The following is a 15374-nucleotide window of genomic DNA, read 5'->3' on the forward strand; positions in this document are numbered from 1 at the left end:
TTCTCTCAAACTGAAATATGTCGCCTTGCTTAGCACTGTTCAGTCATAATTGTTAGAATATAACTTGGTGACAGACTAAAAACACTTACTAACTGAATCCAGCACTGATCTTTTCTTAGGCACACTGGAACACACTTGGAAGTCTGCACAGGGACTTGCATGTGGAGAAGCAGAGACCTTTTTTCTTCCTTTGTAGACTGAACAATCATGTGCTTAAGCACTCACAGGCCTAAAAGCAAGGGAATGGATTTATTACAATAAACCAGAAGCACAGATACGTTTCTGTCTAAGAATTCTAGATACTGACTCAGTAGATTACTTATGCCCATACTTATTTTACTGCCTCTTTCAAGTTGCATACGTCCAATTAAATAGTCTGCTGAATAAAAGCAATCCACAACCCCTCATAGGAAAGCACAGCAAGCCTAATAATCAATCAGAGCAAGTCAGCTATGTTGGAGCAAATCAACTATGTTGATTTACAGTGATTGAGGGCTGGGCTCTTTTTTTTTTTTTAAAGTTAATGTGTTGTTTTAAAAATATGTATGTCTTATTACTCCATGAGTGTGGTTCAAACCAAAGATAGAATTTATTTTTAAATTATGTAAATAGTACTATGTCGTAAAAGCTGCCCCAAAGTTAAAACGTCCCCCTAAAATGTCCCTCTAAAAAATAATAATAATAATTTTTAAAAAGTGTTAGTCAAACAGTTAGTCAAACTGAATGTTCACTTAATGGGTATACTGTTCAAGTTATGACTTTAAATTGTTCCCGTGCTATAATTACAAAAATTACTTTGAAACATTCCCAGTAATTTTGCTGTCTTATGTCACTGCAAAGGCATTCTGCTCTTTTAACGTAAATGTAGCACTACAATCTCAAGATTTTTTTCATATAACTGTTTGAAATTATGACCGTACTTTAAGTGTATAAAATTCTGAAATTTGATAGTTGATTATTTATTAATTTAATTCTAATGAAATATATCATTTCATTTTGTATTCATAGTTTGATAGGTGTAAATATTTATTTGCAAACATTACTTGTGTTTGCATTCTACTTTTTTTTTTTCTTTTGTCTGGGATTTTAACAGTAGCTCAGACACTGTACTCAACACACAATTACTGATAATTCAGGCACAAACTCCAACTGCTGAAATTTTATACCTATGTATTGTTAAGAGCACCTTGTCTGTAGCTGCTATAACAAGTGTTTTGGATTTTTTGACATCAGAAAATACTGGTGGTGGAAAATGCTTACATCTTATTCTTACTTGAGAAAGAAACCAGTGACCACCCACGCTTCCTATTAATTTAGCTAAGCATTCTATCCTTGTACCTCAGATACTTAGTGATCTGCGTGAATACCTGAAAAGCTTCAACAAACTCAGTCCCTCCATTTATGTATGTGTTTAACCTCAGTCATTACTCGTGCTAACTGTAGCATCTGCAAAGTACCTTACTCCGTTTAAGAAATTTCAGACTCGGTTCCTGGTTTGTTTAAACTGGAGAGTCTTGAATAACTTAAAGATGGATAAAATTCACAGCACAGGGCATTACAAACTTATCTTCAGTTTGCCACCAGGAACTTCATAAGGGACCATGCTGCTTCGCAGTTACCAGAATCCCCTACACCTCTATGGTATCATCACATGCTGCAGATCCATCTACTAAGGATTTCAGGAAATAGGAGTTTTCTTAGGTGCTTATTTAGCATTATTTGTATTATACAAATTAAGTTTTCTTCTTAAGTTTTAAAATACAGTCTGTGCACATGTATTTGTGGAAATCAAATGAGACACTTTTAAAATGTTTCCAACCAGAAAACAATGGAATAGATTGTTCTTATTAAAGAGGTCAAAAATCTTGATTGACAGCCTAAGCCATTAATATAACAAGTGGCAATGATTTAATGAGGCCTCTTAGTGGGACCTGAGAAATACAAACTCTCTGCAAGATAATTTTAAGATGGTAACTGTTTCATTCTCTTCATAGGTCTGCTCCCACATACAGCACTGGGATGTAGCAATTAAAAAGCAGATTTTTGTGAACCTCTATATTCATGGTGAACAAAACCAAAAGAAACTTGACTTCAAAACTGGTGTTTTAAGGGTGCAAGAACCCAACCTCACTCGTGTGAGTGCTGTCAAAGACCCTCTGCTGTCTGTGATTAGAGTGGGGCATGGTTGTGGCAACACACCTGAACTGCTGCTGCTGTACGCGTTACGAGATAGAGAACTATTTTAGTGATAACTTTTATTTTTATAAGATAGTATAGATTTATGACAAATGTAAATGCTTATTTATAGCACATTATGCTTCGGTTATGTTTCTTGCTCTATTGGAACGTGTTTATCTGTACCTGTATTAATGTATATGTATATATGTGACCTGAAGCAGACGCTGGACACCCTCCCCCAGCTCACGCCGCCAATAAAAGCCCCCAGAAGACAGCTTGTCGCCTCTTGGTGCCACACACCACCACCCAACCCCTCACGGGGGAAGGAGCGGCGGGGGCGGCGCCGCGGCCAACGGTCCCCAACGGTCACCCAACGGCCGCCAACGGTCGCGGCGCGCGCCCCGTCAGGCGCGCCTCCCGCCTGCAGGGCCTGCGAGGTGCGGGACGGGAGAGCCGGGCCGGGAGGGGTGGGCAGCGCCGGGCCGCCCCTCACGCCTCAGCCGCGCTCGGACAAGGCTGAGGCCGCTTAAGGCGGAATTTAGCCGGGAAGCAAGGCGGGAGAGGGCCGAGGGAACGCCGCAGGCAGGGCTCGGGTGCACGGCCTGAGCCAGCGCCGCTGGGGGCTCCTGCCCCGCTTCAGCTGCGGCGGCACATCGCTCACCCCGCGTCAGGAGAGAGAAATTAGGTGTAGCTAGTCTTTATGGAAAATGATTCGTCGAGAAATCAAGGATGGCTGCAGCCCATATGCTGTTCATTAGGGAATGAGGAACACTTTTCCTCCATTTTAACGTTTTCTACCTATAACAGGACACGTAATAAAGATTTCTGCCTAGCAAAATTCATCTAAAGTTGCCAGATAAATCAAGTTGTATGTGTGAGATCTGAAGTATTAAAACAAGTCACATTTTGTGATTATAAAGGCTTTAGATCATAGATACAACAACAAAAATAAATAAACTCAAGTCTCGGACTTGGTTGACACTGGAAGCATACGAAGAGCCCGGGTTAACACACAAGATATGCTGCTGGCACTTCACCCGGGTTACCCAGCTGGGGCTGCCAGATCACCGCAGCGTACCTCAGGTACGGACTGGGAAAGACCAGGCCTTGCCTCATGAGACTAACAAGTGCTGTGGTGAGCCGTCCCCCCTGGGGACAGATCTCCAGCTAACAGCACAGAGACACCAGCTCTCATCCATTTTATGAGTGTGAATTAATTGCCAGAGATTGCCATTGCAATTTCCTAGAAAGCAGTGAAAATCGTCTGATGGGGATTCTGCTCAGCTGACAAAAAAAAAAAAAACACACAGCAGGAACTCATCATGCTGCTTCATGAACTGTACTCCTCACTCAGCCATTTTCTCTGTTGTTTTTTCAGTAAATTGAAATGCTAGAAGGAGTTGTCACAGGTGGATACAGTTAGGTTAAATGCTTGAGCCATGCCACTTTCAGCAAGGAAACACCAACCCTGACAAGTCACACAACTACCATGGAACTGGAACAGAGAAAGTGATATTTCTATCTGCTTTTATCAATTAAACATGGACAAAAATAACTCATGTGCAGTGGTCAGTACATGGTCTCAGCCTTAGGACATTGCCAATAAAAACTGAAAAGACAAGAGCATGAATATTAAGTATCCAAGAGCCTGCTTCTGCCTAGTAAAACAAACAGACCAAAAAAAAATGGAATGAGATGAATAAAAAAAAAAAATCTTTAAATCCATGGGTGCCCAGGCAGAAGCATGAGGCATTTATGTGCTGCTGGAATTGCATTGAGTTCCCACTTCCCCTGTTCTGATTAATTTACAACACTATACAATGTACTGTAATAAACCCAAAACACACCTAATTCAGCTAAACAAATACGTAGGTTGAGAGAAGGTTTTGTCCCTTCTGGCTTGATTCTCAGCTTCACAAAATCTCAAGGCTTTAAATGTACTGAGGAATTACTCTTTACTGAAGAATTACTCTTTAAGCAGAAGTGAAATGAATTATGCGTCGGTGAACAATTGGGTTATCAAGGTTGTTCACTTAATGTTCCAGCTGTTCTATAGCACCATCCTAACGTTTACTGGAGATTTCTTTTGAATTTAATCTTATTCCATGGTACTTGCAAATAAATACATTGTGTTTCTTACAGCTGCTGTGCCAGCTAATAGCAAATACAAGTACATAATGAATTTCTTGCCTTTTACTGCTAGAACTAGAAATGACAGAGGGTGGAGGCTTCATTCAAAGGAGATCCATTAATGTAATAATAGAGAAGCTAGATATCAAAGCAGACAGGAGTTGTGGGGAGTTTTGTACAGCACTTAGCTACATTAACACTGTTATTTGCTTCTTGCTCTCATAAGCAGTAGAACTTCGATATACCAGGAGTTCACAGCAAAGCAAGCAAATGCAGTACCACTCACTGCTTCTTTGCCCTTTTCCAGCTGTCCTGCAGGCAGATGGGCACCAGCTGATTCTAGAGGAGATACCAGACTGGAATACTGTAGAACTCATAGTAAATGGGGAGACTATTTCACTGCAACATCAATGACCTGGATTTTGGTAAGCACAAAGTTTTACTCATTCCAGTCTCTCACTGAAAGCACTTACATTTTGAAGTGAGCACTTCCTAAGGCATAAACAGTCCAACTTCTGCCAACATTAACTCTTCTAAGCTTGCATTACTTTATATTTGAGGCATTATAAAAGGCACAATCAGGAAGACAGAATGGTTCAGCAGTTAAGGCAATGCCTAGGAGAGCACTCTCTCAAGGCCTTCCCGCATGCACCACTACACAATCACAAGAAAACCAGTTAGATTTCAGTCCACAGTTATTAAAACTTATATGCTTGGGTCTTAGTTTATTTATTTATTCAGCTCCCCTTCCTTCTCCCCTGGCAAAACAAAAATAATACCATTGCAGTGCCCCACATAGAGGCATATATATATATTGATTCAGGAGAGTCAAGGAGCTTCAGGGCTCAAGTTCTCATTTCCTGTGCAACTACCTTCCAGAGAAAGGCTGAAAGCCACCGCTCCTCCCCTCCCCACTATTTAACAGCTTCTCTAGGGCTGGGGAAGGTGGAGTTAATGAAGGGAAAGCAGAAAGCTGACCAAGTACAAAGGTATTTTGAGCACCACATCCCGGTTGGTTTCACCTTCCTGAAAGGAAAGAAACAGACCAGTAACTGGTAGGTTCCAATACTGCTCCTTTTGGAAATTTATTCCAAGAAAATACATCTTTTTTTTTGTTCCAGTATTAGACCTATGCTATTCTACTGTCTGCTGAATCACCTGCATTGCTGCACTCACTTTTTGCCTTGTTTCAAATCCAGACCAAAGCTGAACCAACCTCAGATTATGCAGTTAAACAGGGTAGAGCCAAACTGAGTCCAAGTACTGTGAGGGAGAATGCAAAGGAACGCAGATGCTACAACAAGGAGCACAGATGTAAATATGAATAAGCTTATTTGGATATACTTTGTAAGCTGTGTTTTTCTCCATTAGGAGGTGATGGCAAGTTGGATCCACTCTGTGAAGAAGCCAGAAAAACAGTGTTAAATGCTTACTAATTTATAGGTTCACATTCTCTTTTACCTTGTTTTTCTGTCAGGCAATCTACTTGCATTACAAAAGTATTAGAAATTTTACGATACAGTTGGCTCTTCATGCTTCTGTCTCTCTTTATGTGCCATCCAGACAGGAATATACATCCTTTTCCAGAAGCTGTCATGTGTTACCACCCTGAACGTCACAAATTCATATAGAACTGTGACTAACAAGTAGTTCTAATAATTTGATTTTAATTAAAAGAAGAATGAAATTCCTGGACATCTTGCATTATTTCAACTTTCAGGGAGTTTCCTATGTTAAAGATAATCATTTCAAAGTTATTAATAGCTGCTGATCAATCCATACACACTCACACAGATGTGCCAGTTTCACTTTTCTCTTGGCCACAAGTATTCCAGGGAATGTGGTTGTTGTCTTTAGATGCAGCCCGAGGGTTCAGAGAGAAGCAAGCTGGCATAATTATAAGGACAGGGTTAAACCTGTCTGCAGTTACCATTACCAATATTCCAGGTATTAGAAAAGTAACACTGCTTTTTCCTCCCTTTTTTCCCCTTGATAACTAGATTATGAGGCTACTATTTTGTTCCTGATTTATCAACATACACTCTTGGCCTCAGCTAAAACCTACTTCTGGTCAAGGTGAATCCAACAGTTTGCAAGCAGCCATATGTTCAGGACACCAGTGTTATGACAATTTTCAACTTGACCCATATTTAGTTTATGAAAGAAAGTGGTTAGTTTTTGCATTCTAACGTAGTTGTATGAACAGAGAAACACAGCATACACTGAGGCTAAGGAGTGCTAGGCAGCTGCAGTTTCTAACAGGGCTTCAGGCGAGACCATCTGACTGATTATAGAGCTAAAGACGAATAAATCCTACCACTCACAGTAACTCCTATAAGCTGCAAGGAGGTAGCTAGTTACAAATAACTGAAGTACCTCTACTGCAGTACTGATCCAAAACAGAATTGTTGTCAAAATAAACACTTTGCTATACCCAAATACAGTCTCTTACTTATATCCTAAAGATGCCAGAGGTATTAAAAATATTCTTTAGCAAGTGAGAAAAAAGTATTAATAGTTAAAATCAAGTGAAGCAGAAACCACATTGTTCTAGAAGACAAACATTTTTGCTTTCTATAACTAATATAACAAGATTAGAAAGCGAAAACATTCATTCGACTATATTGACAAGATCAATAAAATTAACACTTTCACAGATGAGAAAGGCACATTCTGGAGCAGACATTCACAAAGAGGAGATCGGGTTTTCATCATTTGCCCCACTCTAGCTCTGTCCTGGACAATACTGAGTTAGTTCACCATTCACTGGGGTTCTGACCCCATAACTACGGAGACAGACAGAAGACTAAGCTCCCCAGATCTCCTGAGCATGAAATGCTGTAAACATCAAAAACACTCCAAAAAGAACACCTAACCAGTTGTTTTAAAATTATATATATATATATAATTTTAAAAAAAGTTTTCAGGTCTTACTGTGTTCAGTGACCTCTGTAACATCACCCTGAGAACATTTCTGACATACCCCCAAGTTGGAATGGCGGCAGTTTTGTAGTAGGGAGATATTAAGACATAATAGATTAGCTGGTTTAAATTGAATTTTAAACAATGAACAAGCTTTGAGGAACAGAAGGCTTCAGGTCTCAGAGAGAAGTAGCAAACTTAAAAAAAAAAAAGTATGGGAACAAGCTTTGAGGAACAGAAGGCTTCAGGTCTCAGAGAGAAGTAGCAAACTTAAAAAAAAAAAAAGTATGGGTTGAGAGCAACTGCTCTGACTCTGCATTAGAGTACCATTATGACCAAATTGTGAAAGACTGGAGATAGACAAGATTTTTAATACAACAATGAAGTTTAAAACAAAAACAAAAAATACAAAACTCCATCAGACATCTTGAACACTACCAATTAGAATGTATAAAGAGATCTCAGACTCTGTTATTGGGCTTTTGTAATAGAAGGGAAAAATATATACAAATTCGAAGTAGCCCTTTTGGTTTGGTACCCGCTCCCCAAACACTACCTGTGATTAGTTGCCATGGCACTAGCAGGCAGGTGGATGTTTGAAGGCACAGGAGTAGCCACTTGGACAAAGGGATTCTTTTTTTTTTTCATATATACGTGAAATAACCACTTTTTCCTCAAAATCTCCCTCATTTTTAAGGGGGTTATCAGCCCCACAGATAATCATGGCCGTTTGAGAACAACCGAACAAGTAGAACTAGCCTGCAAATCCTCTCTACAGTGACTTTCATCCAGACTATTGTGAAGTTAAATCAGGAGAAAGAAAGCAGCAGCAGCAAATTATTCCAGTAGTAACTCCAACTAAATTGCTGTGCAGCTTTTAGGGTTTGACTAATTGTCTCATTAAGACACATTTCTGAATTTCTGATCACTGAAATGGATCTCAAGTATTTTTAATCACTGAAAAAATTGTACCACTAAGAGCCTCTCGCCCTCCTCTCCTCAGCGCTATTTGCAATGGCAAACACACAAAGGCTCCTGTTGATTGGAGCCCCACTGTTACACAGTTGGCAGTCAAATGGTACTAATGGCACAATAACACAATATAACTAAAATAGTTTGCCTTTTAGAGTAACAATCTCTTATAACATGATTAAGCTTATCATGTGCATTTCCTTATGTTTTGCACAACGCTCACAAAATTTGACAGCTTTTCCAGTAATTTCTTCAAAAAAGGAGGGAAAATAAAAAAATTAACAATACTTGATAGATTAAAAAAAAAAACAAACAACTGCATCAAGTGTAGGCTGCCCAGCAGAGCAGTTGTGCAGCACCCAGGCCACTCCTGTTGCAGAATGCAACTCCAAAGCCTGAGTTCATCACATTTAATTGCAGACACTTTATTGAAACACTCAGTTTAGGAGCTGGCTTGCCCTCGGCAACTTCTGTAACTGATGGAAAGAGGCATCTCCACAGTGCAATTCGGATCTCTGCTGAGTACTAGGTTCCAATTTAGGCACTTTAACATTGTTTGAAACTAAACACCAAAAAGAGAGATGAAGCTTCTTCCTCACATGAGGAGCATGTTTCAAAAGGAACATGCTGGCATTATTCAACACACTACTGACGTGCTCTTTGCACTGTCAGCAAATAGGAAGATTTTACTCTTTGCCATTGCTCCCAGTGAGAAGGAAATCACTCTTTACAAGTAGTCAGGAAGGGTTTAAAGAGTCCTATTTATTCTCAAATATATTTTGCTTGCTTTAAATTTACTGTATGATGGTAATCGACTTTCCACAGCTGATGTCAGCACAGTTCTCAAAAAAAAAAGTTTAAAGTTGACTAGAGAAACAAAGTTAAATCATTTTAATAGTTGTTTTTTAAAAAAAAAATCAATACTGTACACATAGTTAAATCTCCTTCCTCTTCATTTTGAATACTGGCCATCCAGCACTGTTATATTAAAGATGGCAGCACTAACAATTTCAATGCACCATTTTTACATACTAAGAGTCTGTGAGTAATTTAGTTTGCAGTCAGGAGGAAGTGACTTCTCCATCTCCTTTGTCTGAAATGGAGATGACAGCTTTGAGTCACAGAGATCTTCCCTGTTTTCCAATTCTCCAATAAAAAGTGCTGTAAAACTTTCCTGTGCTATACTTCACAATTAGAGCAAGGAAATGCTTTATTCCAATAAATTCTTTAAATTAATATATATTTGTATGTATTTCTGCTTAAAATATTAGAAAGGAACAAATATATTTTTGCTTTTAACAGTCCCTTTAAACCACCCAGATTTCTTTTGGTAGTTTTAAGATATTTTTGTTTAACATGCTGAGAACGTTCCCTAGCAATGCCCACGTGTTATAAGTGGAAAACAGCCCAGAAGAATACAAGCAGGATTCTTCTGCTCTGTCGAGGCACATATTTACAAAACTCATTACCCAGTATAGGCACATTCAAGTTAGAGACAAGATCCATTACTAATTTAAGATGCATTTGAAATGTGGCCCTTTAAATTTCAGTTTTTGTCAATTTTGTAAGGCAATTTTAAGAAAAGACAGGGTTGTTCTGCACCCACGCATAGGCACTATTCAGATACATAAACATTTACTCACATATGCACACCTATGTAAATCTGCACATCTGTGAATGTACCTAGGAAAGTGTCTACCAAGGTCTTAACAATTCGTGTTTTTTATCATGGGCTTAACTTAATTCCCAGGAGCAGAGTATGCTACAGAGTTCTCCATTTACTTGCCTTTGGTGTTTGTTACAGATACAAGTACCACAAAGGTACATCCTGCATAAATCTATTGAGCTCACAAGCTGCACAGTGTTGCACTCCCTATGAAAAATACAGTTTTACTGATAAGTCTATTGCAGTTCTGAAGCCCCTCAACTGAAGACCTAAGAGGTTAAAAAAATAAAAAGTCACACTTCAAGTAGCACGTCCCTAAATTTTTATGCATGTGAATTCAGAACAGTGATGCTGAAGAGAAGGAAAAATATTAGTTTTTTTTTTTGCTGACAGCCCCTGCAGAAGCTATTTATGTACAGTCATATACTGATGTGCATGCTCAGATAAATTTTCCTGAAGCTGGTAGAGTTTTGTCAAAGCAAGAGCTTCTGGATGTGTGTAAATAAATTAAAGAAATTTCTATTTTATAATGAGCAGGGTGTATTGTGGTATAAATAGTGCAGAATGCATTAAATAAACATTGCCACATATGACCAGATATCTATTAAATGAGCATATCAGAGGAGAAGTTAATTATCTAAGAGTGTAACTAGGAACCGTTTAGAATCGCTGGAGATTAAGTTGCTTTATTTCTGTTTATCCTTTTTTCTGAATAGGCAGTAGGCTGTTGCAAAGAAGAGAGTCCCAAAGCAATACAAAGCTTCAGCTCTTAATCAACTCCAGGATGACAGGGTTTTGTCAACAATAGTTTGAAATTCTGATAAAACAATAATTTTCCTCAAAGTAATTTTGTACGAAATATGCTGGCATGAAATAGCATTTAGGACATAAAGTTGCAAGATATTTCTGGTTCTTTTGATATCTTATGCTGCTCAGGGGAACAAAGACAACTTATGCAGTGTATTTTACGTATATGTATTTGTCAGATATAATACACCAAAAAAGAAAGTACGTGCAAACTTCTTTAAAACTGATTTTTAGTGTCAGAGACTAATATTCCTGGAGTAAAATATAACTTTACTATATTAGTAAGATTTCTAGACTTGAAAAGCTATGGTGTTTCAGTCCAGATGCAAAAATGTTAAGACTGATGGAATTTGATTTTGCTTGGGCCATGACATTGATGGAAAAGAAACATCCACTATTCATCCTATACTACATAATCAACATTGCAAAAATTGTTTAGTTAAGAATGATTGTGCAAACCGCTTTAGCACAAAGAACAATTGGTGAAGAAAGATTTAATCATATAAAATGATATCAAATATCAATATCAATATGATATCAAAATTTAATCATATAAAATGGCAAGACCAAGCCAATCACTTAATTACTTAAAAATTAAAATTAAATTGATTTTTGATTAATTTGATTTGATTTGATTAAAAATCAATTACTTAAGTATTGCTTAAAATCTATAATTAACATATAGTAATAAATATTTCATCTTTTATAAGCCTGTTGGGAGCAGTTTGCTAAACATTTATTTTTAGTCAAGGGGAATTACATAAAATTGTTTTTAACATGTTCTGAAAAAGACAATTTTATTTTATCCCTTTGATATCCACAGTAGTAGAGACACTCAGTTGGGGAAATATACCATTTCCTCAAATGTGTTTTGCTTTTTAATAATTAAGCTTACTTAAGGAGAGGGAGCGCAGCAACCTCACACTAAGAGTTCTTGGTCCATTGATGTCCAGTAAGAGGTACTTATAAACAAATGGATTTTGTGGAAATTTAAAGTCTTCTGTCACAGGCCAAGGAGCAGAGACACAAGCCAACACCCACCCAAACAGAGGATACCAGAGGTACCTATCCAGACACCTTCCTAACATTCCCCTGCACTTTCTCCTCTACACGGGGCTGCATTGGAGGTACAGGGAGCAATCTGAGGGCACTAAACATCACTGCCCTCCAAAGTCCCTGCACAGACACCTTTTATTTCACTGCAAGACCAACTCAAATGCGGTTGCTTAAACCGCTACTAAAACGGAACCATTATACCGACAATGTCTAATGGCCACCCCAGGACAATACTCAAGAGCTGAGCTGAGCTCTGACCCAGACCTGCTTTGCTTGCGATAGCCTGAGCACTCCCTCCATCCTCCAAGGCAGGAGGACACAAGGCTGGCTATGACATGGGCAGAAAGTTTCTCAGTGTCCCTTGGTAAAAATATCAGTGATTTTATGGAGAATTGCATAGGAAGTAAAGATTTCTGCAACAGAAATTATGTTTCAGTGTTTCACACAGCATCTTTAACGATGATGACAATTGTTTTCCCCTCTAAATAAATTAGATCTCCATTTGCCATTAATGACTGCATCACTTAAATATCACAAAGAAACCGCCTGGTGCACTTATTAATAATTGAAAACTTTGGAGAAATCTCAGAAATATTTTCAATCAAAGCTAATAAATCTCTAACATATTATCCTTCCTGAATATTTTTCCTTTTGTTCATTTATTCCTTTTGGATAATAAAGCACATTTTAAATAACAGCATTAAGAAAAACACAATCTGAACTGAGAAGTATCTATAATCAGAAGTGACTTAACAGTAAAAAAAAAAAAAAAAACAAACATTCAAGATGTAGAAGAGAGGCAACATTCATCCGTTTCCCTCTTTCAAATATGTTTAATTTTATTTCAGTCCACATGCTGTTTCCTAATACCTTACACTGATGATTAAGAAAACATAGCCACTTAATCTCTGTCCTTGGCCTGCATAAATATTAAGAAAAACTTTAAATAATTATTTTTTAATTCAGTAAATTCCATCAAGTCAAGACACCTATTGCTACACAACTGGAGTTTGCAGAACTACTAAATGACCAAAAGGAACAAAAAAAAACCCACCCAAAACATCTTAGACAGTACTAATAGAAATCTTGAATGCCTTGTCATTTGAAGTTTCTTTAAAGTTTCCTGTTCCACTTACTCTGCTCAGTAACTTTATATACCCAGGAAGGGCAGAAAGATGCATGCAAAATTACCCTCATCTACAGAGATTATTTGGTGCATATTTCCACCAGCTGATCAAAGCCCCAGGACCCACAATCTTGTCCCCAGGACACAGACAGTGGAAAAGGGAAGCAGTCCAGCACCCGTCCCTCCCAGCAGACCTTGCTGATGGGGATCACAGCTGCAGCCTAGCAAAGGCATGGAAGGGGAAGGGATTTTTAAAGCTTTTTTTTTTTTTTTAACAAAACAAAATATACATTTCAATATACATTTCTCTACTATCTTTCATTCAAAGATTTCCTCACCTGTTCCAAACAAGCTTCACTGTGCTCACGCTACAAGTAGCAGTATTTTACATCCTGAGAAGCCTTTGCTTGTGGCTCGCAGCAGAAAGCCAGCATACTGTTGTGTGTTTTTCTCCAGGCCTTAAAGACCCCAGAAGCCCCGACAATAGCGCGAAGGATGTGTCCCCTCCACCCCAAGGGCAGGACAAGGCACCCTGCCCAGTTCCCCTCAGCCACATCTGTCTCTTACCTGCCTGTAGAAAGTGCCAGCAGTTGGGATCCCGCAGCCTCCTGCTCCCAGAGCCTTTCCCAGCAGCCATCCTCAGCCTCCTTTGCTGTAGTTAAACTCCACAGCTCTTGTCCTTTCTGGAGTAGAAATGGGGGGCAGTGTCCCACAGGGGCCTGGGCAGGGACCTCTGTACCCCCATGGGCCCAGCTGCAGCCCTCCACTCTGGGATAAACAGGGATGCATTTAAGTGTGTCAAAGGTAAAGATAAGAGTTTGGGACCAAGTCTTAGGCTTTAACCAGCTAACAACAGGCAGCCTGTGCTTTGCCACCCCACACAGGTCAGTCCCATCAGACATAATTAAGTAGCTACCTGTGCTGAGTGACTCCTTCCCCCAGGTGTGGAGGGGGCTCCCCATGTTGCTGCTCTGTCCAGCGCCAACCCACTGAGTAGCCTGTAAACGTAAATCCTGCTGAATCACTGAACCAATGCACAGCACGACAGCAGATTTATTTTTCTCCATCTTTGATCAGACCTGTTAAATTTACAACAACTTCGCATCTGCTTTTAGGGTTTTTCTGGCTTTACATGATTGAGTGTGCCTGTATTTCCTGTTTGGAGCAACGTTTGAGGTCACATTATGCCACTAGAAAAAGCTAGATCGAGCAACAAGAGTCTGTGACACTTGTGTAAAGTTAACAGTCAAAATATCAATGTGAGGAAAGGGATTTTTGTGCGTGTGTATGTGCATTTAGAGCAAAGGCTCCCAAGCTTTTATTTTGTTATTATTAGCAACAGTGGCTATTCCTAGCTCTGGGAAAAAAGATCTCCCTCCCTAGCACACACACTTTTATCTACACAGTTCAAATAATGAGCATACATTCCTGTTTCTCGTCTAGTCTCAGATATTAATTTTTACCTCCTCGAACAAGCAGAATGGTTCCCTTTCTGGAGAACAGGTCTAGCAGACTCTCCTCTCTGCTCTAGCAGACTGACTCCAACTGCACCATGCGCAGAGGAAAAGTTCCCATCAAACGCACCCCTGCTGCTAGTGCATCTCATCAGGTAGCTAATAGGAAACAAAAATAATTCTGTGACGGAGGCTGTTTGTCCTAGTAAATCATTTGCTATGGTAGACATGCATGATGTGATATCTCACCCACAAATACAATGAAGTCAATTAATTCTCATATTTGCTTTATTCTTCCTTCTGAGTTATAAAGCTGTGATTTGAATTTCAGTGCAGGTGAGCTGCAGAAGCCTGTATCAATACTTCTGTATTTTTCTAACACTCCACACAGATTAACTGATCACTATTGAGTATGTAAAAAGCATTTAACTTGTCAGCTAGTTCTAATGGTATTTTTCTGTGAGATCAGAGAGAGATTTTGAACCCGGTTTAAAGGTGCCATTAGAGAAACTTGGATTCGTTGTTGATAATGCACCTATTGAATGTGCATCTAGTTCAGAACTGTGTTTTTTATTCAAGGGACTTCGTTGTAGAAAAGCAGCAAAATTCTGCAAATAAGTGTAATCTATGCATTTAGCAATTTATAATGCTTTAACATGTTTTGAACATTTCCTATTGGAAACTACAGGCAACAGTAAACAATTTAAAAGAAAAATATGTTGAGCCAACATATTTAGAGAAATTGATTCCAGTGTTTTCAAATTAGAGAAATTAAACCCAGTCCAATTCCAGTATTTTGAAAATTCTGCTTTAAACATAAATGTGTTCACTTGATTTATTCCTGAATTTAGAATAAAACAAAAATATTCTAATATAACCTTAATTACTACTTTTAACCCAACGGTTCTGAGTAACTATCTTTTTTTTCCAGTTCACATGCTGTCTCCCTCTTTACTACTAAATTTAAATAAGCTACTACCAGGCAAACAAACAAAAACAGAAGAATGAGCTGCCCTAGCACTTTTACAAATGGGATACTAATGCCAACATTCAGGGGAAAAAC

The 15374-nt window shown here is 38.7% G+C and overlaps 2 protein-coding genes across 4 annotated transcripts in view; one reads left to right on the forward strand and one right to left on the reverse strand.

Moving 5' to 3' along the window:
- The window catches only part of LRIT1 (leucine rich repeat, Ig-like and transmembrane domains 1), a 131509-nt gene extending 116252 nt beyond the window's left edge, over positions 1 to 15257 (reverse strand). Inside the window, exons 1-2 of one of the 3 annotated variants that reach the window (XR_014587138.1) lie at positions 13425 to 13554; positions 90 to 229 (exon numbers count right to left, since the gene is read on the reverse strand). Coding sequence is in view for 2 of the 3 variants with exons in the window: in XM_083845329.1 (XP_083701455.1) it covers positions 13425 to 13924 (500 nt within the window). In the remaining variant the exon portion in view is untranslated. Of the gene's footprint in view, positions 1 to 89; positions 230 to 13424 lie in introns of all 3 variants that reach the window. The other 2 variants (XM_083845330.1, XM_083845329.1) reach the window with 2 other exon arrangements.
- Positions 219 to 7755, forward strand: LOC310902951 (UPF0728 protein C10orf53). Its single transcript, XM_083845356.1, is given in 4 exon segments — positions 219 to 3261; positions 4616 to 4700; positions 4702 to 4733; positions 5680 to 7755. Coding segments are annotated over 4 exon segments (246 nt in total). The 5' UTR covers positions 219 to 3197; the 3' UTR covers positions 5745 to 7755.
- Positions 15258 to 15374: the final 117 nt, after the last annotated feature.

The sequence above is a fragment of the Anser anser genome, assembly GCF_964211835.1.
Source record: "Anser anser genome assembly, chromosome: 7".
Classification (NCBI taxonomy): Eukaryota; Metazoa; Chordata; class Aves; order Anseriformes; family Anatidae; genus Anser; species Anser anser.